Source organism: Ornithodoros turicata, chromosome 8 (genome assembly GCF_037126465.1).
Source record: "Ornithodoros turicata isolate Travis chromosome 8, ASM3712646v1, whole genome shotgun sequence".
NCBI classification, from domain to species: domain Eukaryota; kingdom Metazoa; phylum Arthropoda; class Arachnida; order Ixodida; family Argasidae; genus Ornithodoros; species Ornithodoros turicata.
The window spans coordinates 18200860-18227791 of record NC_088208.1 but is presented as its reverse complement, the minus strand read 5'-3'; the positions used below and the strand labels follow the sequence as shown (position 1 = coordinate 18227791).

The 26932-nt window shown below is 45.3% G+C and overlaps 2 protein-coding genes across 2 annotated transcripts in view; both read right to left on the bottom strand.

Moving 5' to 3' along the window:
* Nucleotides 1-6935, bottom strand: part of LOC135366592 (uncharacterized) — a 48891-nt gene extending 41956 nt beyond the window's left edge. Inside the window, exon 1 of the mRNA XM_064599367.1 lies at nucleotides 6767-6935. The gene's annotated coding sequence lies outside the window, so the exon portion shown is untranslated. The remainder of the gene's footprint in view (nucleotides 1-6766) is intronic.
* A 3898-nt stretch (nucleotides 6936-10833) lies between these two features.
* On the bottom strand, nucleotides 10834-25353 carry LOC135366585 (uncharacterized). Its single transcript, XM_064599348.1, has 9 exons — nucleotides 25307-25353; nucleotides 24865-25060; nucleotides 23518-23572; nucleotides 23377-23429; nucleotides 23141-23187; nucleotides 19495-19646; nucleotides 17935-17993; nucleotides 12745-12810; nucleotides 10834-11003 (listed from the first exon to the last, which is right to left on the bottom strand). The coding sequence occupies exons 2-9, from the start codon at nucleotides 24953-24955 to the stop codon at nucleotides 10894-10896; spliced, it is 633 nt and encodes a 210-aa protein (XP_064455418.1). The 5' UTR covers nucleotides 24956-25060; nucleotides 25307-25353; the 3' UTR covers nucleotides 10834-10893.
* Between the last annotated feature and the right edge of the window lie 1579 nt (nucleotides 25354-26932).

Here is a 26932-nt window from a genome sequence, read left to right as displayed (position 1 = left end):
ACTGAGATGATCTATCTTGTGTTTCAACGGGTGTGATAACTTCTAATTCCAAAGGTGTTATGAAATCGGAAACAAGTTATTCGGCCGCAGCTCGTCTCTGTATTCAGGTAAGGTACGCCGCGGACATGGAGGACGCCATGTTTTATGACGTCTTGCCGTGACGTTTATGGGTCACGTGTGTGGGCAACTAACCACAATGCCATGCGCGGGTCACAGCACGCTCGCTTGCATTGGGAGAGGCGCTTAGAGCATCTCCTTAGTTTCTTACCTCCATGCCTTCTACTTAAATTTTTTTATAACAATACCCCCAGCGTTACAAACCCCCGTAACAACGCGAAGGCTCTTGTTTACGGAACTCGCACAATGTCCCGCAGCGCGTGCTGCGGCATCCATGACATACAGGCACACTTTCGCCGTTCCATACTTTTATGGGCCATCCCTGCTTCTATTCTAACGTATATAATAAGTAATAACCTATGCGTGCATTTCCCGCCCGAAGAGAACCTGTTTCCCGCTTTTGTTTCTCATACACAAAGGTCGGCAGCGCATCCACTCGGCCGCGCGCTACTCGGCAACGCTTCGCTAACGCCGGAGATGAATTGATGTGATCTGACCCGGACGGCGGGATGCATTCTTTGCAAGAAATTGAATGCGTCGTATTACATTAATTGAACAGTGTACTCCTGTGGTCTGGGGAAAGAATTTCGTTATGGGAGATCCTGTTTATAGGCACGGCGTTGCCCACAATAAGTACAGGGTTGGTAGCGAACGTAGAATGACTAGAAAGAGGGTTCCGGAGGTGCAGACTATGTATGTTGGAGAACGCACTATAGGCGTTAAACATTCACGTGGGACAACAACAACAACTTTATTGCGAGATGATGAACTGGGAATTTCATCGCCAGGGGGCGATGCTCTACCCCCATTGCTGGTGGTGATGCGGGGAATGAAATAATGAGCCCCTTCACAATAAGGAGCGAAGTCCTGTATGGTATCCAGAAAGGTGAAAAGAGCTTTGAGGGCAGAGCGTTGGCGGGCTGGATGTCGCCAGGGACCAAGCAATTTTCTGAGAGGGGGGGGGGGGCGAGAGTTCAGTTCGTTAAGCAACGTGGGGATTTTCACTTGGTCCATTTCTTTGTGAACAAATCGTAGGCAGGTTACAGGGGCCATGCTCCATGCCGCCAGGGGCGATGCTCTATATCCCATTGCTGGCGGTTAATATGATGAAATTGAATATTGAGTTGCCACACAGTGAGGCCCGAAGTCATATACGGTGTCCAAAAGTTATCTTTAAGGCAGAGCATTGGTGGGCTGAATTTGGCCACAGATAAAGCAATTTTGATACGGCGAGAGGAAGAGAGTCCAGATGGTTTATTGACATTGAAAGTACGGATCTGAAAGCTTGGTAGAAAAATGCTGTTTCTACCGTTTCTGATGGCCTATACAGCTTCGTGTCGTGTGCATGCGGCATGCTCGCATCTATCTTGGAGGGGAGGGGGGTGGAATATGTTTAATAGAATGAAAAGAAAGGAAAACGGAAATGTCAGCCAGGCTAATGCCGGCTTGCTATTAAAAAAAGAAAGAAACTCTAAATAAACAAAAAGAAAAAGGAAAACAAAGAAAGAAAAGGAAAAAGTAAGGGAGAAAAAAAGAAAGAAAAACAGTGCAGCGCAGGCACGACATGGCAAAAGAAAGGTAGCGTACGCAAGCTACTATGCTTAAATACGTGTACTTTTGTTTACTTACTTTTGGTATTTTAGTATCTAATTCTGTATTTTCTCTGTAAAGTAGTTGTACTCTGTTTAAAATATTTTTTTCGTATTTTTTACTGGATACTTTAATTACTCTTCGTTTGTCTCTTTCTCTTGATACCATTTTTCGATTCACGACAATGCATACCTGCTTTCACGGTGTTTCTCATCTTTGTTTCAGTACATTGACTAGAAGAGCAACAAGTTATTGACCGACTTAATTATTTGTCAAAGCAAGAGAGGCAGGCTATTTGAAATGCATTTTTCTAAAATTCTTGGCATGAGGGGATTTGTGTATAGCATCGTATAGCAGTACAAGCTTCGTTACGATATTTTTTTTGTTGCGTTTTTACAACTTCGAAGCAGAGCATACGCGCTTTTGTCATCGTACTTCTTGTAAATATGGCTTCTAGAATCAATTTTAGTTGGAACGTGTCACTGATGCACCAATAGCAAAGAAAAGGGCAGCATAGGATATTGTATAAAGAAAATTTACTACATTAACCTGATAGGATATTAACAATTTAAATAGGAGAATAATAGAATAGAATAGGAGAATAGAATAATAAGAAAATGTACTACATTAACCTGATAGGATATTAACAATTTAAATAGGAGAGAGCGGTTTTATATTTTTCGTAATTTACTGAGACAAATATGGAAGCTAAAGCTTTATCACATGATTTTCAAGCACCCATATAGATGCGTATCGATCACGAAAGTTCCGGTGACTGTCGTTCCTGCGTTATTCTTTAACGGAGCAGCCGAAATACAGCGCATTATCTTGCGTAAAACTGTGTATATTGTAGCTAAATTATAGGAAGCTGTCGTAACGTTTCAATCATAAACTGTAAACTGCTATGAGCATCGATGACGGTTGAAACTACCGTAAAAAATATGGATTGATATCAAAGAGAAATCCTATCATTGGATAGGGAGCACGTACGGCGAATAATTCAAACACAGACCCGGATACAACGACACAGGCTGATGTTCCAAATGTGCGGCAGGTGCAGCGAAGTTAATGTATGCTTAAATTACATTTATATGTGTAAGAAAGACAGAAACAATATCAAACGACCGAATAATTAATTTAAAAAAAAACTTGCAGTGGTTCGAAACATCGAAAAATTCATTGTGAACAAGACTTTTCTGCAGCAGTCTACATTTATTCAGGCTACTCATCATCACCCGAGCAAGTGTAGGCCTATACTACGACACCCTCATCCTGCTCACAATAAATTTTGGGATGTTATGAATCGTCGTATGTTTATTTTATGTTTAATAATGTATAGGTATAATTATATTGTTTTTGTACTAATTATTCCGTAGTGCAAACGCGCTCGCGCCGAGGAGTACGTACATCTGTAAATAACGAATAATAAATACATCTAGGTATGATGATGTATCTATGGTGATGTGTATGTAGGGTGTATGTCAACTAACGTGTGAAGTAGCAGTTCTTATTCCGTTCTTGAGTTTAATAAAATTTCCTTTAACCATAAATACATACATACTGTAGTTCAATTAAGTAGTGTTTTCTAGTGCAAAGTCTTGCACGTGTTTCACACTTTCAAGCTTTAATTATCGCAGTTGCATTATAGGCGCAAAAATGCACGTTTGGAACATTGGAAACCGTTTTTTCTTGTCTTGCTTTTCTTTAACAATGGCATTATTTTCATATTGTATTGCCCGCTCCATGCACCCGGAGACGGTCGATCCCAACGTCGCCACGAAATGTGTGGGTCCACCGGCAAAACGTGGGCACCGCGGATTCCGCATGCTACACCTGGGTGACACGGAACGAGATTTTCCGGGGAACTTCCTCGTCGGTGAACTTGACCGTAATCGCGCTCGGGATCGGGCAAATAGCATCCCGCCACAAAAAATAAACAGGAGAAAAAGAAAAGGCTGGGAGTGCGACACTCATTGTACTCCTACGATGTTGTATTTGAATACTACCACACACTAAGTGGGAGTGTGATGCCATCGTACCGAGTACGTCCTCCTCGTTTCGCCTATACTTTGAACTGCATGAAAATATTTTGTGGTTGCACTCTTCGGGTCGATACCACCAGCAATGTGGTAGAGTAAACTCCCCATTCACCATCTCGTAGTAAAGTTGTCGTTGATCGGGTCGATTATAAAACATTGGGCTTCGTTTCGATGCCTGTTTTTTTTTTCTCTCCCTCTCTTTCTCTGTATTGTACAAGTGCTTGGGGACAGCTCATTGCGGACTCTGCGGGGAGTTACCGTTCATGCGGACTTGTCGTCTGATCTGAACCGGAGTAGACGTCAACCAACAAGTTTCCGCAGCGACTTCTGTATTCGTTCGGTGAAATGTGAATACAGTGCATTTATGACGTTCTATGTGTATGTATGCACATGTATGCATGCATAACTTGGGTCTTCAGTGCATATCTGCCACATAACGAACTCTGAATGATAATGATGATTCAGAATGATAACGTTCTCTACCCCGATGTGTCGAAAATCGGGTGTATGCGTCTTGATATACAGGCCGTGTTCACCTCTTTGGTGCCAAAACGACATCCGGGTTCACACCCTGCGCCAACCACTGCGCCGATTGATACAGTTATCGCTTCTGATTTGAAGAGAGGGGAGTCGAATACGCCTTTTTGTGGCAATTGAAATTGTCCCAAAAGGCGTACGGCTCCCGTTTTCAGGAGATCAGGAAAGTGAAAGATATAATTCTGTATCGGCTAGTTCCGAGCGTCCTTAGTCGCCGAAGGACCGGAAGTCTTCGTGGCACAGGGAGTTTTTTGGGGGGCTTTTCTATGTTTGCTCGAGAATGCCATGTGTAATAGCATAATGCAATAAATGTAATAAAATCACCATGTACACGTCTTACTGTGTATAAGTTTGGACTAATGTCATACGAGACACAAAGATGTACGACTATGACATTAAGAGAATTAGGACATCCTGAACGAACAGTTACGACACTGAGCGTTTGTGCAGCATGTTCTGTTTTTTTTTTCTTTTTTTTTTTTTTTGTAGTGTATCCATCTCATTTCCGTCTGGCTCACACAATATCTCACTGTACACTCTTAAAAATGAACTTCACCGCGTAGCACGCTCTTAGCCAACCATCATCTCGAATGATATCGTTATCTGCCCTGATTTGTTGAAAACGGGAGGCGTACGCCTTTTCTGTGACAATTATGACCAGCATAAGTGTCACAAAAAAGGCGTACGCCTCCCGTTTCCATCAAATCAGGGCAGATAACGATATCATTCGAGATGATGGTTGGCTAAGAGCGTGCTATGCGGTGAAGTTCATTTTTAAGAGTGTAGTGGATACAGTGTAAAACAAACCTTCTCAGTATACATGCTCATGGCTAATCAGCGCTCAGAATGGTATATCGTGCTTCTGATTGTTGAAAAAGGAGTGTTAACGGCTATCATCATGTGCAGTGATTGGCCTTCAGCGTGTCACTTGGTGCGCAAAGCTTCTAGAAAGTGGGTGTTCGCCCCTCGCCCTCAGCAAATCAGGAAAGCGATTGATATAATTCTGAATGCTGATTGGCCCTGAGATCGTTGTGTCGCACGGTACAGTGTGGTCTTAGAAGTCGGCCCAGGACGCACATTCCCCCAGGGCATCAGTCATGACGTTGCCCACATGCGTGAGGCCGACAACGGCAAGCCCTATCACCACCACCACCACCACCACCACAGTGTGGTGAAGTTCTGCAGAACTTCACTGGCGTGCACAAGGTGATACCGTTATCACTTTTGATTTGTGGTCAACGCGGGGCGTACGCCTTCTTGTGACAATCACTATCATCCTACAAGTAAACGGCCCAACAAAGGGAAGACTGACAAAGCGGCTATGCAGTAATATTTCTCAAATAATTTTAGCAATGTCTTTGCAAAGATACATCTAGTACTTACTCTGTACGCACATAAGTGAAAGGCGCGTTGTGATTTGTTTTGATTGCTGTGAGTATCTAATAGCTATACAGCTCTTACAATGGAGCAGGTATGGCACCCACGGTGGGTTGCTGAAAGTTCTAAGGTTTACTTTATTTAACTAATTTAGTAACTAACTAATTAAAGGCGCAAAAACAGTGTTGGAAAAGGTGCTATGATAAAATCCACCTGAAATAAGGTTTTACATAGTATGTATTCCTTCATGAGATAATGTTTTTGTAGAATAGACAATTTCGAAGAGTGCTCCAGAAGACCTTTTCTACAGTGCTGTGCAAACTACACAGAAAAGCCCTGTGACAGAAAAGTACATTTTTACCTGAAGGGCGTCGGAAACAACTACTCCGTAACCTAATGCGTGGCGGCTATTGTGGCACAGTTATGTGACACCCATAAATAATGTTTCGCCTGGACCAGGCAAGACATCGCTTGAGACATCCCTCATTGCTTGAGACAGAGGCATTCTCTAACATTTGATTGTTTGAACCATAAATAGTATACAAATAAAGATTGTTAGTTTTTTAAAGATCTTCAGATGTTCATGGAGCCAGTGTTTTTGTCCCAATCAAAGGTAATGGCCGAAAAGTGGTCTCTAAAATTCACTGCAACTACAACATAAAATATTCGATAATATTCTGCCTGCATACCAGTGCAAACCAGCGTAACGGATAGATTATATGAAGAATCTGTCACTTCCATCGACGTTATCAATCTCCTTAGATATGGGATTTATCCTGCTTATAGAAGAATGTTTGTCATTCATTCATTCATTCATCCATCCATCCGAATGCGTGTACTGATCGCATAACGATTGCGTTCCATTCAGCCTGAAGACGCCTTTTGAACGAGTGAAGAATGAAAGCAGTCTTTGTTGCACGTTTGGCCTTCGCATTAATGCTCTGCATTAATACTCTATCGCGCATCGTAATATAGTACCAGTGACAGCTTATCGTATATAGCACACGAAATCCCCGTTTTTGGAAAGCATCGACAGAGTCGCGGAATACAGTTTTCACACCAAGGGCGTGTGAAAATCCTCGAAGCACGCAGAAGGAACCACTTACCGAAAAAATGCCGAATCAAGAACACTGTCAGACCAGCACGAAAATCACGCCAGAAACACCACACACCGTCCTTCTTTCACCGCATTGAACAACGCCGAGGCACCGCCAGGAGCAACACATCACCGCCGTGGAGCGAGAACGTCCCGCAGCATCCGCAAGCACCGTTTCATTGCAGCCGCATTCTCAATGGCAAGCAGACGACAGACCTCCACTGATAGCAGAAGATGCGCTTCCTCCTTCCGCACCTGCGCGTACGTCATATGACGTCACGTCCGGTCGTGAAAGAGATCCTGTTACGGTCAGTGTGTGTGTGCTGTTTTTCGAGGGCGTGGGGGTGCGGGGCACGCGGAATATGTTGACTGGCGTTCTCACGCTCGTGCGTTTGCTAAGAGGAGCGTGCGAAGGAGGGTCATCGCAAACGTCGTTAGCGGCTGCGCATGCGGCAGTTTGGCAAGCTGGAAGGAAGCGTAGCTTCGAAAGGCCTATTAGTAGAAGAAAGGGAAAGAGAGAAAAAGGAAGACTGGACTGAATATCAATCAAGAAATCAATGGAACTCACCGCGGCAATCGCTGCGGCAAATTTCGCGATGTACATATCTGACTGCAAACTCTGGAATACGTCCGATTTGGTCGAGTTCTTCGGTTCCACGGGTCACGGCCAAAAATCAGGCAGTCTCAGAGCAATCATTCTGCACTGTACACCGTTAAAGAGGCTATGAACTCTACCAAGCTAGCCCGCCGGATGTGTCGGCTCCAAACGGCGGTTTTAACTTGTTGGCGATTTCAACTCGACACCTTTTGTATAGATGAATCTGATAGGATCGGGGATCTTCTAGGATCTGATAGGATCTTCACCACATATAGCACGAGCAGCTAGCCAACCATCATCCCCAATGACAACGTTCTCGCTCCTGATTGGTTGATAAAGGGAGGAGGAGCCTATTATGTATCTACTATGTACGGTATTATGGCTACAAAATAGGCTACGCCTCCCGTTTTTCAACAAATCAGGGGCGAAAACGTTGCCATTCGGGATGATGGTTGGCTAGGAGCTTGGTATGTGGTGAAGTTCATTTGTAAGAGTGTAGAGCAGAACGCTATGTGTATCTCCGCGTAGTCGTCTGATTGGGTGCTGAATTCTTCAAATGACAGAACAATGGTTAGAGATATCTGGATGGAGGCGTCTACTCGCCTGTATAAAAAAAAAAGCGTTTTCGCATTAGCGCTGCACACGTTATGAATAAGAAGTGTTGATCAATAAATTGTAAATAGAATTACGAAACGTAGAACAATATTACACCTTTTACACGCGTGACTAAATACCTGCAGATATGAGTTCTTACCTCCATAAAGATTGGCCAACCATTACGGGGAATTATACACTGTTAAAACAGAACTTCACCAGATAGCACGCTCCTAGCCAACCATCATTCCGAATGATATCATTCTGTGCATCGATTTGTTGAAAATGGGAGGAGGCGCCTATCTGGGACAGATTATCTTGTCCCAGATAGGCTCCTCCCCCCCTGTTTTGAACAAATCATGACGCAGGATGATATCATTCGGTATGATGGTTGGCTAGGAGCGTGCTATGTGGTGAAGTTCTGTTTTAACAGTGTACCCTTCCCCTGAATCGAGGAATGCGAACACACTTTTGTGACACTTTGGAAAACTGCATGACTGTCATAAAACGGCTCGTAGGGCAGTGATTCCCAAACTTTGCTACCTTGCGACCCATTATGACTACAAAATATCACATCGCGACCCCCTCTCGCTTGCTTTCGCGATGCCACAAGCTTTTTTTTTTATTATTTTAGGGCATACGCAGTAATACGCAGAACCGACGCTGAATTTTATTTTGGCAGTTGATATCGTCACATGTAGTAAGCCGGGCTAGAAACCATCGTCAAACGCAACATAAACACATGGCAGCAGGGAGGAGGGATATGTTTATTCAAAAAAGAAAGGGAGGAAAGGTTAGTCAGGCACAGGCCGACTCGCTATTCCTGAAAAAAAGAATAAGAAAAAAAAATACACACACACGTACACAAAACGGGGCCTTAGAGGCTGGTCGAGAGGCCGGATGCAAGAAGAAAGCTCAAGAGGGCAGTCGTAACCGCCCGCTGCTTGTGCAAGACTGGGCCGAGCAGAGTGGCCAAGGAGACGTTGGGGTAACCAAGTTGTCGCAAGTGGCGTTGGAGGACAGCAGGGATGGCTGTTCCTATCCACTAAAGCGAGCTTACTTTGTAGAACTCGTGGTCTGCCATCACGAGATTATTTTATTTATTTATTTTTTTTTTTGGCACGCAGAATAGTGGACAGAGCATGGTATATGGACATCTCTTCTTTATAGTTTCTGAGCCTATTCGCGACCCTCCGCTGAATCGGTCACGACTGCCCCGGGGCTCGCGCCCCACAGTTCGGCAAACACGTACAGGTCCCGACAAAAGTTTACGGAACACCAGAGCGACGTATTTCTTGATCTCAGCGACACCCTAGCGGCGAATTGTGAGTTCTTCCTGAGAGGTGTGTCGCGTACCCGGTCACGTGTTTGTAAGTCTATCTGCTCCTGTTTGCAGCAACCGTGTCGCTCAGATAACTATATGCACCACTCCAGTGTTCCGTAAACTTTTGCCTGGACCTGTCGTCGTAGGGGGTGCAGTATTTGCTGGCTTTCGTGGGCCTTTCTCGTATCGGCTGTTAAAATGGTTTTGTGTATAGGGTGTGTTGGGTGTGTGAGGGGTGGTACTTGGAGAGTCCTTGTTCGATGAGATATGTGCTCCTGTTTCTGCTGCTACAATGTGGTATATCTTTTGTTCTAAAGCAGCGAAGGTGCTATGAATACAGTCATGTCCTGCTTATGCTAAACACAGAACGGGAAAACTCGGAATGTTTCGAATTCGACGAGACCTGCATTCAGTTTTCTGGAGGTCGGTATCCGTGTCCGGACAGGGAACATCGTGGCCGTTCTGGGTTCCAGGTAAATGTAAAATGCTATTATTTGATTTACTTAAATTTGATGTCAGAATTTTACAGCAAATAGGGTGAATAAATAGGGTGCGTGGAAAATCGGCACCAGGTATAACGAAACTTAGGGAGCAGCTCCCCTCTATAGTGGGGGCTCGCGGGAGAGGTCACGTGCATACGCGAACCAATAAGTATGAGGCTCGCGGTTCTCAGATGTCGGATGCCTTCAAGAGTTTCTATCTCGCAAACTATATGTACCGTGTATTCACACGAGCGACCATGAAATATTATTTGTGGAACGGTGGTGAACCGGGCAAGTTGGTATTATTATTATTTATTACGGTGCCCTAATAAATTAACGAACGTCTTTAGTGTTGACGATGAAAGACGATGACGTTTTCAGTGTGTTTGTGCCCTGTGTTTTTTAAACAACCGCGCTTTAAACTGCCCTTCGGCGTCTTTGCTCTTCTAAAAGGCAAAAAAAGAAGGCTTTCCATGCCGATAATGGGAAGTGACGCGAGTTAGAGTTTTTGCACCAGTTCTGCTGTGAGCCGATTCTCATCGGTTTTCTGCAGGCGCTTCCGGGTCCACCTCCGCACAACCCTCATAAAGTCGACCCAGGACGCAATGACCGCTCGAGGAACGTGTTGTCAGCTATAACTACACGCAGACGAAAAGAGACATGTGACATGACGTTTCAAGAAGGGCGTTCTGCCTGCTAGAATAGGGAGACCCACAACACGCTGCTGCAACACGCTATGCAAGTAGGTCACAGGACTGCACATCCGTCTAACTTTTGTGACGGTCGTGCATGCTTTCATTGGTTGAGCTTAGCATATGGGGGGAAGACAAGTTTGAGGTGGAACATGGTCTCAAGGTTAATGACCATGTCTCTTGTGGTCAGGATCTCCATGTACTCTCAGCATCGGTGACGCAAGGACAGTAAGCCAACGAAACTATATGTATACTGAACAACGATTACGTCTGTCAGTTTACAAGTAACGACGCTATGGTGAAGATAGCAACATACTTTTGGTGCGCCGCCTGACCTCGAAGCCGAGCAAACTACTGGATTCTAGATTTCAGAAAGACAGCTATGCATATATTTTGGAAATTTTATTGAGGTAGACATCGCGTAGAAGTATTCGACTCAAGGCGTCTTCAGCAGACTTCATGTTCGTATGTCGTCTGGTATCTTTTGCTTCGCAAGACTTCCTTGCAGCATGATGGTGGAGTGTCAACGAGTTTTTTCGTAACCCACATCTCAGTGGCTGCAAAAGAGCAATGGGCCATGGAATAATTGTACTGCACTGTGGCAATTTAAAGGGAAATTCATACACATTGACGAGTTGGAGTTGGAGTCGGAATTAGAAAAGAAAAATATGGAGATGGAGGCTCCTTCAAAACACAGGAGCCGGCTACTCCGAAACACTTGAAAATAAAAATCGGTAATGCTAAAAAGTTAGAGGCGCTGCAATGTCCACAAGAAATGGCATTAAAAGAGCTGTCGCACGCTGTCTAAGATCCCTCCGGTCATTCTCCGAGGAGCTTCACTAAGTCTAGAGGACGGTGGCCAGTCTTTCCAAGGCGGCTGTGCGGTCATTACATTGGACACTGTATCTGGAGCTGTTAGTTAATATATGTTCAGTGTTCTCCACTTCATCACACGTGAGGCAGTTCGGCGAGTTTACTATCCCCATTTTGAAGAACAGGGCACGGCTGAAAGGGACGTCTAGTCGGAGGCGGTGCACTAATCATTCAATGGCACGCGGCGTGCGACTCAGAAGACAGAAGCGTATGCAAATGAGCCGCTCACTACTCAGTTCATAGCCGATGCCCCAAGGATATTTACCAAAATACATTTCTTCGATGGCGCCACCGCTTCACGAATTATTCAGCTGGAGCATTTCCGTGAAACACCCGGTATAGTTCTCTCCTTGACTATCACACTGCACAATGGTCGGCGCGGAGCGCGTCGTACGGTGAAATTCTGTTCTTTGGAGTGTAGATTCACGCGTGAGCGATATACACTGGCAACTTATGCCACTGGTGACATGTTGACACATTATGGCTGTGGGAAACTCGGTGCAATGTGAAGTTGCCTCCACACTATAACAGTTATGCGCTGGAAGGAAGCGCGCTTCACAGGGCAAAGCTAACTGCGAAGTACCTGAAACATGTGATCGGCAAACCCGAATGAGAACAAGATGCAATGAATGAAGCAAGCATGAATTTCATTTGCATCATCCTGCCACCACCTTCATCATCTTTCTTCATCATTCTTTCATATGTAAATACTTACCGGAATGAATGTACATAATACTTACTGTACATAAAACCTGTATATATTGTAACCACTGTCACTGCCTGACACCCGTGTCAAGTTTTTTAGGGTGTGTTGTTGTTGTTGTTGCTGTGTGTAAATATTCTCTGAAACGAATGTACGTAATATTGTCTGCAGTTGTAACGGCATATTGTATGGTGGTGTCTCGGGTGTGTCGTATGTTGTGTGTTGTTACCGTCAATAAATTTTCCTATAACAAGCAGCAACTTTATTTTGAGACGAAGAATGAGGAGTTTCATCGCCAGGCGCGATACTCTACCACATTCCTGGTGTTGAAGTGGGGAATGAAGTCATGAGCCCCTTCACAATAAAGGTCGAACTCCTATGGTGTCCACAAAGGTCGAAAAGATCTTTGAGGGCAGAGCTGTGGTGGGCTGAACGAACCACTCAACCTTGATAGAGAGAGGGGGCGAGAGTCCAGCTGATTAAGAGACCTAGAGAGTGCAGTTCGGGAAGGTTCGTAGTGTGGGCAATGAAGAAGAACATGGAGCATTTCAAATTTGTGTTTGTGCCATGAATGAGCTGTGCGGGGACGAAACAAAGTTTTGGCCAACACGATGGTTCCCAGCAAAGCGGCTGTCTGAAAACCATAACTCGGATGTTTCCAGAAAAAGTCTAGAAGACAATGGACGTGTGCGTATGGCCCAGGTAGGTGAAGACGTGCTTACCATTATTGTTACGGAGAGTGAAGCAGTTTTCGCCGCGAGCCTCAACTGTCGTTCCACACAGTGGCCCTATTCACAATGAGAATAAAGCGGATTAAAAATAAGGGCATTCTTTGTACAATGATACGACATAAAGAGATTAATGCCTCGTGGAAAACTCTATTGTTGTCTTGTTAACTCACGCTAATACATATATGACAGTATGATGACGCAGTCTGCAAGAGAGAAGGCTATGTACGTGTGATGTGATGTGATAAAGAAAAAAAATGGAGATGTGAGTTTCGACGAAGTCGAACTGGCTACCCCAGTACGCTTACACACAGAAAGTACAAACAGATGATGGGATGATGAGAAAACAAAGAGATGATGACCATAGAAGAACAGAGATGATGATGGAGTTCAACATGTAGTGCTTATCATTGGCCATTTGTGTCACAGGTATGCTATTTACGCCAGGCCATCCCACCTCACTCTGCTCTCGCCAATGTAGTGTTTATTCCCAGTGCTCTTCCATATCCTCTCCCCTTCGAAAGCAAACAACAACCCAAACCCTCTCTTGCAAACGCGATCTCAGCTATCGTCTCGCGCCTTAGTACGTCCTATGAAATTTTACAAGAAGAAGAGATTTCAATTACAATTTACTATTTACCATTTCCAAATTAATGGTAAAACAAGCATCAATATGCTAATCTCTTGTGCTTTAGTATAGTGTGATTTTATCTGAAATATCCAGGCAAAACAAACCGCACAAAACCAAATGCGACCTCACAAGGCTAGTAATCTCCAAGCAGTGCTATTACGTTAGCGTCGCCACCGTATTAGTGAGTTGTAGCATACCACTTTGCAACGTCCCGGTACGGTACACGATATGATAATCCGGAACGATACCACGATACGCAAGACTGACGATGTTGACGTTTTATAACGTCGTGGCGCTCCCGCATGGGAAATCCCGAACCCTGAACCGTGAAGCCTTTCGATGTTGCGCTCTTCGAGGAGTTCTGGTGTGAAGTCCCGTATCTGTACCGCTGGATTTTAAAAACTAACGGGACAGTCTAGAAGTCAAATGTTGCATGGAAGTGAAAGAGTGTTACATGCCGCATCGAACAATATAAGAATTATAAAAATCCGTGCACTCGAAGAGTTTTTACATTGGTTTGTGCTGCGCTCTATTGAGCACTTTGTTGGCCATGGAGGAAGGAAACACTATAGGAGAGGCTCTTCCTTCCAGACTGCGTAGCCACCCTCTAGCGGTTGCTCGAGGGTGGCCATCACGTCCTGTATATCGCCACGCAAATCCCATTGCCATCCCATCGCCATCCATGGCCAATCGCCATCACGTCCTGTCCACCACGTGATCCTCTCTAACGTTTCGGTTTTGCAAGGCTTTGTTTCTCGCGCTGCTCTCCGTGTGATGTTGCTTTTCGAAAGTCATTCATTGTGAAAATGTGAGGACAATCGTAGAAACAACGTACGGTAATGTGTTCGTGTCCAGGCTGCGGCTCCCGTTGAACCGAAACAAGCTCTGTCACGGGAACACGTTTTATTCGTAAGTACACGAGCAGTTGTTTAATTCGCCTGCGAGTGTTCGAGCAATCTTGAATCATTCGTTTGGGACCTGACACTGTGCCGCAGATTCATTTCATATCCTCTGTCGTTGTGCAAATATGATTAATGATGTTCTGGGTACAGCATTCTTTGACACTTAATCAAGAAACGTATTGTTCCAGAACAACCGGCGGCCTAGACACCATGATAGTCGCAATATACAACTGACTTCTGTCCTTTGGTCACAGCCTGTGTTTCCAATGGGTACCCAGTCACACCGGCCTGCACGGAAACATCCGCGCAGACGCCTTAGCACATCGGGCACATGGGGACTGCACCTCCAATAACTGTCTCCTACCACTTTCAGCCTCATCGTGTCGGTTACAGACACAGCGACTCCGTCATAACGGCACTCGGCAGTTTCAAGCGGACGCTGTCCGACTGAACGACCATCTCCGGTCTATCGACCCGTCGATGGAATTCCTTGCCACAAACCACTGCTCGCGTCAAGAAGCGTCCTATACCGACTACGCTTTAATACCGCCAGGACACCTCTACTTCTCTGTAAAATGGGTCTTCTCCAGTCGCACAAATGCCCCACTTGCGCTGTTGAAGCTGATGTTCCACACCTTCTCCTCGACTGTCACAGATTCGACACCCATCGAGCCACGCTGAGACGACGCCTACTCGAGCTGCGGTGCACGGACTTTTCTCTGGCCACTCTGCTCGGCCCAGTACGAGATCACACACAGCGGTCTGTGACCAAAGTAGTTCTGACTTTCTTGAGAGATTCAGGTCTTATGAACAGCCTGTGAACTCAGTCGTGCAATCCCACTCTTCTGTGCCCCACTCTCACCCTCGACGCATTAACCCATGCTTTTGTGGCGGCCCGGTGACGACGATGACAACGTGCCTCTGCTTGCACGCGCTACGGCGCTGGCGCAGCAGTTCTACCGGCACCGTCCTAGCGTGAGGCCACGTCCATCCCTCTGGGACATACCATCATCGCCGGTCAGGACTCATGTAGGGGAACACCACCTCCTCTACATTTGGTGACCCGAACAACGAACACCATGTTCGGCGTAATTCGGCCATGCAACATCCTAAATTTTTCGGCAAACCAGCAGCGAACCACCCTCTAGCAGGCAAGGCGCACCGGGACCACTGTTCCACCGGGGACCTGCAGGGAGACCACACTACGCTGACTTTCCGGCCTCCACCTGCTTCATGATGGATCTCCCCGGCACTCCTCTGGCGGCAACCGGCATTCACGCTGTCGTACCGGTCGCGGTACTGTCGCCCACTGCGCAACGCACTCACCCAGCAACAATCAGCACTCGGCAGCAATCTCTCAGCAAGCACTCAGCGCAGTCAACAAGAGCTCAACCCACTCAACAGACAATCAGCAACCACTCAAGCACCCAACCACTCAACCAATCTGCATTCACATCTCATCACTGGAACCCACCCGGATCGCAGCACTCTTGTTCCCGCCATCCAGCTGCTGCTGCATCAACAGCCACAAGCACAAGCCGAATGCCCAGCCGTCCACCATCTACGAGCCGTCATTCATTCTCCTCTTCGTGGTATCGACGCGAATCTCAACCACATGCACCGCTCCGCGTCTGAGGGGGGGAGTGATGTGGCGGCCCGGTGACGACGTGCCTCTGCTTCCACGCGCTACGGCGCTGGCACAGCAGTTCTACCGGCACCCTCCTAGCGTGAGGCCACGTCCATCCCTCTGGGACATACCATCATCGCCGGTCAGGACTCATGTAGGGGAACACCACCTCCTCTACACTTTCCATGTAAAGTCATCTTCTGTGATCCATCTCATCATTCTTTCACCGTTTGTTAATCACCTTTGTTTTGTCATCTTTGTCTTTAATCTACTTCATTCTTCTTTCATCATTTGTTAGTTCACCCTTTATTTCCTAATTTTTTCTTTATTTCTTATATCTTAATTTTCTTTCTTTCTTTAATTATTTTCTTTTTATTTATTTATTTCTGGAATAGCAAGCCGACGTCCCGTTTGGCTGACCCTTCCCTTGTTTTTTTTTCCCTTTTCGTCTAATAAATATATCCTCCCCCCCCCCCAAAAGAAACGTACATTCGTTGAAAGTCTCCCGTTGCGGCTTTGTTTCCGGTCCTTTTGCTCCGGTGCTCCTTTTGCGTTCTCCACACTGTGGACTGTTCTTTTAATAGAAGGGTAAGCATCCCAACATGCAGAAATAAAAGTGCAAGCATGCGTTCAGCTCGCGTCGTCTGCTTTGGCGGCGTCCTGCTGTCTGGAGGGTCACGTGAGTGGTCACGTGGTAGACAGGACAATCCCAGAATGCAATGCGAAGGCGGTTACGCTCGCCCCGATGGAAAACTGTTGAAGGGGCCGCCGCTCGGTTTCCTTCCCCAATGTCGTTGACACTGCGACGACCTTGCTAAGCCTAACGAATATGGAGGGCGCCATCTTATGAAAGGACGGGGAGCCTACGACACTGTGGGCCACCAGTGGGATAAAATATGAGATCGTTTGCTAATGACTGGAGCAGTGTTACTGTAGCAGTATGAAGAGGCAGTAAGAAGCAGGAAGACGAGAATATATTAGGTGATAATGTTGCAACGGTAAGAAATCTAAAAAATACGGGAGCATAGAAGCAAGGAGAGAAAGTTTCATTCTTTGAGTTGGCTGAGGAGGAAAATAGGCTTGTGGCAGTAGCGTCGAAGACGTGATAGCATTGTGCCCGATGTGAACTTCAGGTTGATATGTAAGCATATTGTGGAAGCCGTAAAATATGCAAACGCCGAGACTGACCAAGGTTAGGTCAGGAGGGCCCTTTACGTATTTCACACGTTGGAGAGTGGGTAAGTTCGTGTGCACTCTAAGAAAAAAAGGGTGTGAAAAGGTGATAACCTCTATAGTTACCACCTAGGTCAACATAGCGGCTGATAAAGGGTGTAAAAGAGTGGTAAAAAATTATCATATATACATTTTAAATTGCTACAAAAAGGTGTACGTCCGCCTCGCTCACCGAATCAGAAGCGATCACACTATCATTCATGGCAATGCTGGCGGACAACATGCTGTGCGGTGAAGTTACACTGCACTGCGCTGCACGAAAACACCGAACTGAATTCGCTAGTGTTCTGTATCGGGAACAGCGCTGTCTCAAAGAGCACGACGTGACAGTATAATGCCGACGCTTTGAACCACATGTCGCATTTCGTCTGGGAGATATTTCGCTCTTAGAAATGAACTTCACCTCACAGCACGCCCCTAGCCAACCAAAATCTCGGATGATGTCGTTATCTGCCCTGATTTGTTGAAAACAGGAGGCGTGCGCCTTTTTTGTGACACTTACGCTGTTCATAATTGTCACAGAAAAGGCGTACGCCTCCCGTTTTCAACCCAACAAATCAGGGCAGATAACGATAACTTTTGAGATGATGGTTGGCCAGGAGCATGCTATGCGGTGAAGTTCATTTTTAAGAGTGTTCGCTTATGAGAAGCGTCCTTTGCAATACTGTCTTTCTATTGTGATCCCAAGGTCTGTCATGTCAATGAAGAACTGACTTGCTGAGTCTGTGGCTCCAAACGGGCAAAAACGTTCGACGAACTACCATTTTACGTTTCCGTCAGTTATTGCTTACCATGAATATCCGAAGGGAATACTTTCCCCGTGCCACTGACCACGCCTGTGAAGTTAACCCTGAAAATAGAAAAAAAAAAAAAACATACTCAATTTTAGTGTATCTCATGCATGCAATCAAAGCGTCACGTGCAAAGACAACTGTACCAATGCGTCTTCCACACGATATGTTGAGTCGTTTGTGCGATATTTAATTTATTTGTGAGAAAATTTAGCAAACGTAAAGTTGCTGGTATGAGTATTTGAGGCATCTCTCTAAAGTTAGGTTGAGCTTCTCCCGAACATCTCCACCACTACACACGCCACATCGGCAGAAACTGTAGCAGCATCGGCGGGTACCTCACGCACAAGCTACATAATACTGCAAGCATTGTGACCTGGACTCAAGCAAAACTTCCAGCATCGAGTAGTAGTTCTCGATGTTGCCGCTTCGCTGTGGGATATGCACTCTTAGAAATGAACTTCACCGCATAGCACGCTCCTAGCCAACCATATTATCGAATGATACCTGCGTTATCTGACCTGATTTGCTGAAAACGGGAGGCGTACGCCTTTTTTGTGACACTTATGCTGTTCATAATTGTCGGAGCGCTCCAACTGCAGACCACTCTATAATGTGACGTTGTTGGTAGAGAGTCTCCTTGTTCGTTGGCAGGAAAAACCGTCTGCTACGAACATTACGAGCTGTTTCTTGTTGACTTCTATTCGTTAAATGAGTTATATCATGTTTTCTAAAATAATCGTATGTGCAGCCTGATAAAATGAGATTGCGATCACAAGAGTAATATCCGTTGCTTCTGTGCAATCTTACAACTCACAGTAGCAGAAAGCAAGCAATGACGGCGCTATTGTGGCGCCACCTGTTAGCCACTGAACCAACTCTGCGGCGAAAACGGTCAGACAGGCCGCACACTGTCGGGAAGCTCTGAGGTATCACTGTACAACACACAGTAAGATTCGTGCTGCACCACTCGTTCTTCCCGTGGTATCAGCGGTCCCAAACATCGAGGTCGTGTCGTTGACAGCCTTCAAATCCTCCGTTTCGGACATCACGCAGCCGGAGAACGCCTGGAGTCTTCGAAGCTGTAGCAGACGCTCCGGCCTGCGCGGTGATGCTCACCTCGATTATGTGATCCCAGGTCCAACGAGGAGCGCCCTTACCACTCGCGTCACATAGTGAGGCGCGTGGCGGCGCTTATCACCTGTCTATCGTGGAGGCGAAGGAGGGTGTTTCGCGCACGGAAGATTCGGGAGGCTATTGCAGGCGTCCGAATTTCGCTAAGGTTGTTTTGTCTTGCACATGCTTTTGGGGTAACAAAATTCCTCACCAACCATGCACCTCAGACAGCTAGTAACGGGTCGCGCATGTGGATGCGTCAGCGTTTATAATACTGATGCCTATACCGTAATCAAATATAGCGGAGAGTGGCGCAAAAGGGAAGTCAGGGCCAGCGATGGCAAAAGTTATATGTTATATAGTTATGTTAGGTTAAGTGGGTTAGCCTATTCAGTGTTCTTATATCTAGAGTGCTTTTGTATTAAAATATGTACGGATACTTGCCATTTTCTGTGGTCTTTATACCCGTAGGTTACTTGAGTCCCAGGCTGACACGCATCCAATGACTCTGTAGCAGTCACGTAGTAGCAAGTCTCCCGGCTCGTGTTCGTTGTACCCGTGAGATAATACGTATCGCTCTGCAATGCTGTGAGGACCTATATCGAAAGAAAATATTTAATTCTATGCATATAAAAAGAATAAAAGAAGAAAATCCGCTTTTATATCCAGTATCTGCATGTCTCACTTCAGGCATCAGAGACCGACACTGAAGATTTTTGTTTAAGTTTAATTTGTACAAGCTTTCGCGTGGAGGTCCACGCTTCCTCAGGTACCTCAGGTCCTCAGGTACCTGAGGAAGCCTGGACCTCAACGCGAAAGCTTGTGCAAACTAAACTTAAACAAAAATCTTCAGTGTCGGTCTCTGTATTTTGTTTATGTGATCTACAGGGACTTGACACCCCTCTTCGTATACGCTTCGGGCATCAGTGTGAAAACCGTCACATCCAGAACACGGTACTAATGGATATTTTACGGAAAGCAGACAGAATGTATAGCTTCAATGGAGGGCATCGAGTTCGCAGGTTAAGCCAACTTTAAGAGCAGGTGTCCCGCAATTCTGGCAATGTAATGCAATACACAGCGACAGATGGGCAGGTTGGTACATGCTATTGTGAGGGCGGTGACATGGAAACAAAGAACACATAGAGATACGGTGGCAATTTTCAACTTTGCGCTACTTAGCATTATACAGAAATGAATGGAAATTATTTAAAATTACGAAAAGCAGGTGTCTCTCATCGTCACTTCACTGTGCTTCGGATAACGCGAAAAAGATTTAAAATTTAGACCAGCGAAGAGGAGGGAAGGAAGATAATTACACCGTCGTGTACCAAGAATGACTGTAGCATGTAATTTTAGTTTATTTCTGCCTGGTGTTAAGTAAAGGAAGGATGAAAGTCGCGGTTGTCCCTATGTGTGTCCCTTATGAGGGGGGAGGGACGTATTAGAAAAAAAGAAAAAATCGGGGAAAGATCAGACAAACGGTATATCGGCACCATAAGCACCTTTGGCATAAAGAAAAAACAGCCTCGACAATCCTTTTACAGCTCTTGGCGACTTCAACAGCAGTCACAAGGTCCATAAGGGAGTCAACTGAGTTGCGGTGCCGACGGAAGCCCGCCATCTCATGGGGGCAAATGCGATTTTGGTCGCACCATTATTCGAGTCTGTGCAAAACCATCCGCTCCATGACCTTACCAACACAACTGGTAAGGCTAACCGGAAGGAAGGAGGACAGGTGCGACGGATGCTTGCTGGGCTTCAGCAGTCGCATCACCAAAGCTACCTTGAGCTGGCGCGTACCTGGCCAGATCTTCATGAGCTGTTCTATATATAAACAGCAAGGTTCCAAAGCCTTCAACGCCAATATTTCAAAGAGCTGAATAAGTGATCCCGTCTGCGCCAGGGGATGACTTACGTTGGCACAAACGAATGCCAGTTTTAAGATCTGGATGCGAAAAATCCGCATCCAGCTGCTGTTCGACGGGAGCCTTACACGTTCAAAATCCCCGCGAAGTTCAAACACATAGGCATGAAACGTTGTGGTACCCGCAGCTTCCACCGCCTCCGCTACAGTTCCCCATAAGTCCAGATCTACTTCTACCTCAGGCTTGACCCTAGTCCATTGGTGCGTCGTAAGCCATCGCGCAGGCTACGCGCAACTTGCCAAATAGACGATTTCAGAAGATCCAGGTGCTACTTGCGTACGCGTTGCGTCTTGGGAGTTTACTGGAATGAACTGCCCTCCAAGTTTCGCTTTCGCTGACCTTGACTCATCCTGGACAATCGGCCGAGAAGTCGAGACCTTCTGCTCCTTTGTTATCAGCAGATTTCGAGGAAACTCGTTACTAGTAACTAAGTTCCTTTTTTTGGTAACTTGTAACTTAACTCGTTACTTTTGCGCCGTGGTAACTTTCAGAGGAACTCGTTCCTTTTTCAGGTAACTTTGCCAAAGTAACATAAGCTAAGTTCCAAGTTACTTTTAATTCGCTTTTCACTCACGTCCACATATTTTCTTGCTTTCTCTTCAGTTCTTTCATGGCATTTTATGCCACAAAACATGATATTCAATCAATGAGAGTATTCTATTCAGGAAGTATAAGAACTGCTGCCACTGAAATGAAGCTGAACCATTATGCGCATACAGGGAGTAAGATGCAAAGTGTTCGAATTATTGGACATAAATGTAAACGATATAAGCGTGTTGCACTCCTCCGCAGGCAACTCAAGATCTAACTCAACTGCTCACGCGCGCTGCACCTGTGTAGCGCTACTCTGTGTCCGAAGTAAGTTGATGGTAACTCGTTCCCTTTTTTTTTTAAGGAACATCGTGACTGCGAGTTACATTACAAGCTGACGAACTTCGTTATTAACTTAGTTAACCCTCTAACTGGCGCAAATAGAACGCTTGGTCAAATATTTTTTTTAAATGTATTTATGAGGCTTCAACAAGTCATAAAAGTGTAAAAATGCAAGCGCCAGGTCGCTGCAACGCTTCGTTTAGAAATTTCCACACATTTGTGGAAATTGTGAAAATTTATACAAATCGGATGTCAGTGAGCTCAACTGGTCCGAAGTACGCTGATAGACTGGTAATCAATGCCACCAACCCTTAGACACAGCTAATAACAACATGAAGCTTCCACCGAATCTATGTAATTCTCACTCTGTGTATTGCCCCTGAACTGGCACCTCGACAATTTTGTAGAGTCCGGAAATGCGTGTGAGCAGAGAGCCCAATAAAACAAGAGAGATTTTTTTTTTCTGTACGTTCTACAAGGGCCATATTATTACGAAAAAAAGTTTGGATGCATTGCCTGATCTCTGTCGGCGGAAATGTACTGCACAAAGACGCTGGTTCTCCAAAGCGCCGCAACTTTTGGCGCGTGATCGTCGTCTACCTTTTAAGATGCCACCCGTGACACCTATCGTCACGATACTTAGTCAAACAACAGAACATTGTTTCAGAAGTAATATGTAGGTGTCGGCACTCTTCAATCTCTCTCCTCCTCAGAGAACGCCGGTTTTGAACATCATCAACAAAATTGTCGAGCAAACAGTTAAAGGGTTAAATTTTGCACACGGTAACTTAACTCGTAACGAGTTATTTTTGACGGGCAACTTCTCGATCTATGGTCATCAGCAAGTTCCCATAGCTCGAAGCGGCGCTAAGCTCTCTGGGATTTTCTGAAGACGTCTATTTTGGCTGGTCTGCTGAAAGGGTCCAGTATTGCCGATATCCAGCCAATATTGGGCCCATTGGTATTTGGAGTAGATTTACGCATTAGGTGTGCCGGCCTATTTGTGTGGCGACGTGCCGCAGTGTGAACTGTGCCAAGAGTTTGTGCTGCTTGGGTGATTTCGGAATGCAATGCGGTGAGCATGTTTTTGGTTCTGAGAATGGCTTTTGTTCCATGCGTTGTTGTGGTTTCGCCGTCCCTTACGACTAATGCATCGCCTTACGCAACAGAAATATTGCAATTTGCGCGCGTGATATTCATTTCGTACCAGGTTCTTACGCTGTTTTACAGTCTAAAATTAAATTTGTACCCAATGCACTACAATTAGTAACCTGCCTTAAGTGACTCACCTCACTGACGCCGTCTTTAGTGGTACACTCTTCGGCACCAGCAAGTCCTAAGAACAGACAGGAAGTGAAGAAAGTGAATACTCGTATCATGGTTCCCTTGTGCTTCACGACTGATACGCTTCTAAATTCAGCTGAATGTATACGTATACAACGGTGTTCTCTGTCAGCAACTAGCCGTGTGAGCGAGAGGGAGATCACTGAGACAATAGCCTTAGTAAGGAAAAAGATAATGATACCTGATTCTTTTCCAAGTTCTGTGGTCAGCACTCGTCTTGGGAAATCATCTTTCCTAATTATGGCGAACATTCAAATCACGACTGCACGTCATCCGTTGTTGATTTCGACACTGATAAATCGACTTCATTGTCTTGTCATACCTGGTTCTTCGAACGGAAACTTGGAAAGGTCCCTGGGTCCCTTCAAAGAGGGCAACTGAAGCAACAAACTCATTGCAGATGTATGCAGCACAAAGACGAAGACAGAATTGTTAGAATAAAACTGAGATAGTACGACTGCCAGCTCTAAACTAGTGAATTTTACGAGAAAAACCTATTTATACACTTCGCAAGATGATAAGCGTAAGCAACAAAAGCAGCGCGAACAACACGAGGACAACACGTGGGAAATTCTTTATGGATGTTAGCGCACGTTTTCCTAGGAAGAAACACACACCACGTGGGTGAAAAGAAATAAGAGTGGTTACAAACCAAGATAACTTTTTTTCCAATTCCGATAGAGCTGCTCATGGAGATCTAATACACTTATCTGCCAGCGACTCAATGTGGAATGCTTCAATGATCTTTGGCACGGATTGTTGACCATGTCTTGCCAAAATAGATGTGTTCTCGAACAACGGGGCACAGGAATCACAATCCCTACAGTGTTCAAGCTCCGTTGTTGAAGAACTCATCTATTTTGGGAAGACGTAGTTAACAATCGAGTAGCGAGAGTTCATTGAGGCATTCCACATTGAGTCGCTGGCAGATAAGTGTATTAGTTCTCCATGAGTAGCTGTATCGGAATTGGAAAAAAGGTTATTTTGGTTTGTAACCACTTTGATTTCTTTTCATACCCACGTGGCGTGTGTTTGTTCCTGGGATAACGTGCTTTAACCCTCATAAATAGTTTTCCACGTGTTCTCCTCGCTATCTACCCGTTCGCGTTGCCTTTGGTTGGTAATGCTTATCATCTTGCGAAGTGTATAAATTGGTTTTTCTCATAAAATTCACCAGTTGAGAGTGGACAGTCGTACTGTCTCGTTTTTGCTCTAACAATTCTGCCTTTCTCTCAGTGCTGCATGGATCTATGATGAATATATACCAACTGCCCCGGTACAGTCAACTCGTGAAGCAACAATGTAATGCAAAGAAAAATGCGGAGGCGTATTGCTGTGTTTAGCAAGAACCTTTTCGTAGCAGCTGGCAAGGCTAGACAGAACGTTTCCACATGTTTCATCTGTATACACACATGTTTCATCTGAACGCCTTTTGATCTTTTGGGTGTATTTTCATTCCTGTACTTAGGTTAAGGTGGTGCAAGACGAGTCATACATTCGTATTCGAACGTTATTTTTATTAGTTATTCTATGTAAAACAACATCGAAAGAACACGTCTAAGTAAACTGAATAAACTAAACTATGTAACACTAAATCTAAACAACTAAATCAAGATAAATAATGCTATTCTACTAAACTAAATAAACTAAGTCTAACACAAAATCATACCTCGAAACTGAAAAGTCACAATCGTCTGGCTTAGCCTATACTCTAGACTAGAGGCACAAACCGGAATGACACTTAGCTTGCGGAACGACATCGGCGTTGGAAAATTCCGTACGGCTTCAACCTTGAGGTCGAGGGGGCGTTTGCCATTCGCTGCTGACCAAGAACTCAGATCATGACTTCTCAGACTCCCATGTCGCTGCATTGATAACGAAGTCTTATCTTCTGACCGACTAACAAGCGTGCGATATAGGTCCCGTGTTCTTCCGGCGAAGCAACAACAACAAGTATGTCACGGATATAGACGAACGCGAAACGGAGCCCCCTCAAGACTGGGTCGATGAAACGATGGCAACTCTGCACAGCGTGTGCGAGGATGCCGAAACGGCATCCTCAGATATTCAAGCATATATATATAATATTACATCAGGTCCCCCAAACTCACCTTCGAAAAGCGTGCAACGAAGAAGGCCGCCACTAGATACCCCACTGTTGCCGTTCCGGATCACTTCAGCGCGCTAAGTTTAGCGGCAAAATGTTTTTGTTGTTTCTGCGAATTAATCTAGTCTTTATATGTCCAAATAAAACGCGTATAACAACTTTCTGTTTCACTTTTGGTCCCGTTTTTAAACGTGTTGAGCGATCGGAAGGATCTAGTGCACGGCTGCGTGCATCACATAGCGTGCCTGTCGTACCAGGTGCCGCAGGCGCAGTCGTCCATTTCTCCTTCGGTGACTTGGCCTGGCTTGGATAGTGCTTCAACTGGAGCTTTAGCTCGCTACAATTCAACGCAAGCCAACGTCTGGTAACAATGGGGTATCTAAGGGGGCCTCTGGCATTGCACGCATCGGGATAGGAACAAATACATGGGAAAATGGCGACCTTGGGGGACCTGTATTACATTGATCTGATGGCATATACAGGGTTCGCCAAGATAAACTTCGGGGTTTGTAACGAAGATAAAACAAACAGAAACTGTTTCTGGAAGCTAAGGTAGATGTGAGAGAACCTATTATATATGCCCCCAAATTTTATGTCCATACTGCCACTTGGTCCGTTTCATTGCGGATAAATCGTGAAGATTAAAAAAAAAAAAAAACGCCGCTGCCTAGCATTTCATATCGGCTATACCTATGTTTCAGCTCCTTCCGTCGGTGGCAACACGGCGTTGCAGACGATTTCGCACAGTAGTCCTCTGCGTTCAGTTCCACTTCTTCGCTTGGTTTCGATATCGTCTGCAACGCCGACATTTTCGCCATCTGACGGGAGGAGCTGAAACACAGGTATAGCCGATTTGAAATGTTAGGCTGCGGCGGTTTTCTAATTTTCATGATATATTCGCAGATAAACAGATCAGCTGGCAGTGTAGACATAAACTTTTTGGGCATAATATGTCCTCTAACATCTACTTTAGCTTCCCGATACTGTTTCTATTTGTTTTATCTTCGTTACAAGTCCCGAAGTTTATCTTGGCGAACCCTGTACAATGAAACCAGCATGACAAGAGGTGTGACGATGATAGTTTTCGGAATATGTGAGGGCTCCACGGGTATAATGCGGTATAGGCTTTTACAAGATCTACATCACAGTATAGAGGAGCGTCCCATGGAGGCTGGAGACAAAATCATGAATGTGTGGGATAGGGCAGCGGTCTGGTACACTGTCACCTTGTTCAGTGCTCGCCCCTCATGGCCTATAGTCGCCAGTTTACTTTGGCACTTGTGCAACTTCGACGATCAATTGCTAGTGGAAGGTCGAAGAAGTTGAAGTTCATGATTTTTATTTTATAAATATGTTGTATAAATATATAAATTTTATGAATTATTATTAATAATACATAGCTAGAGCATGCACCCGAATTCCTGACAAAGCCCTCTGGTACAAAACGACGAGGACGGGCGTACACGAGTGGGTCAGTGGTGTCGATGAAGTGAGTCACTGTGTGGTTTACTGGGCGCTCACTGTTGCACTTCCGCAAGCGAGATGGAACCTCCTGTGGAATAGTGTCGTATCGCGTCGAAGGACATGTAAACAAGATACACGACCTCAAGCTGAAGGTTTGCTGTCTGGT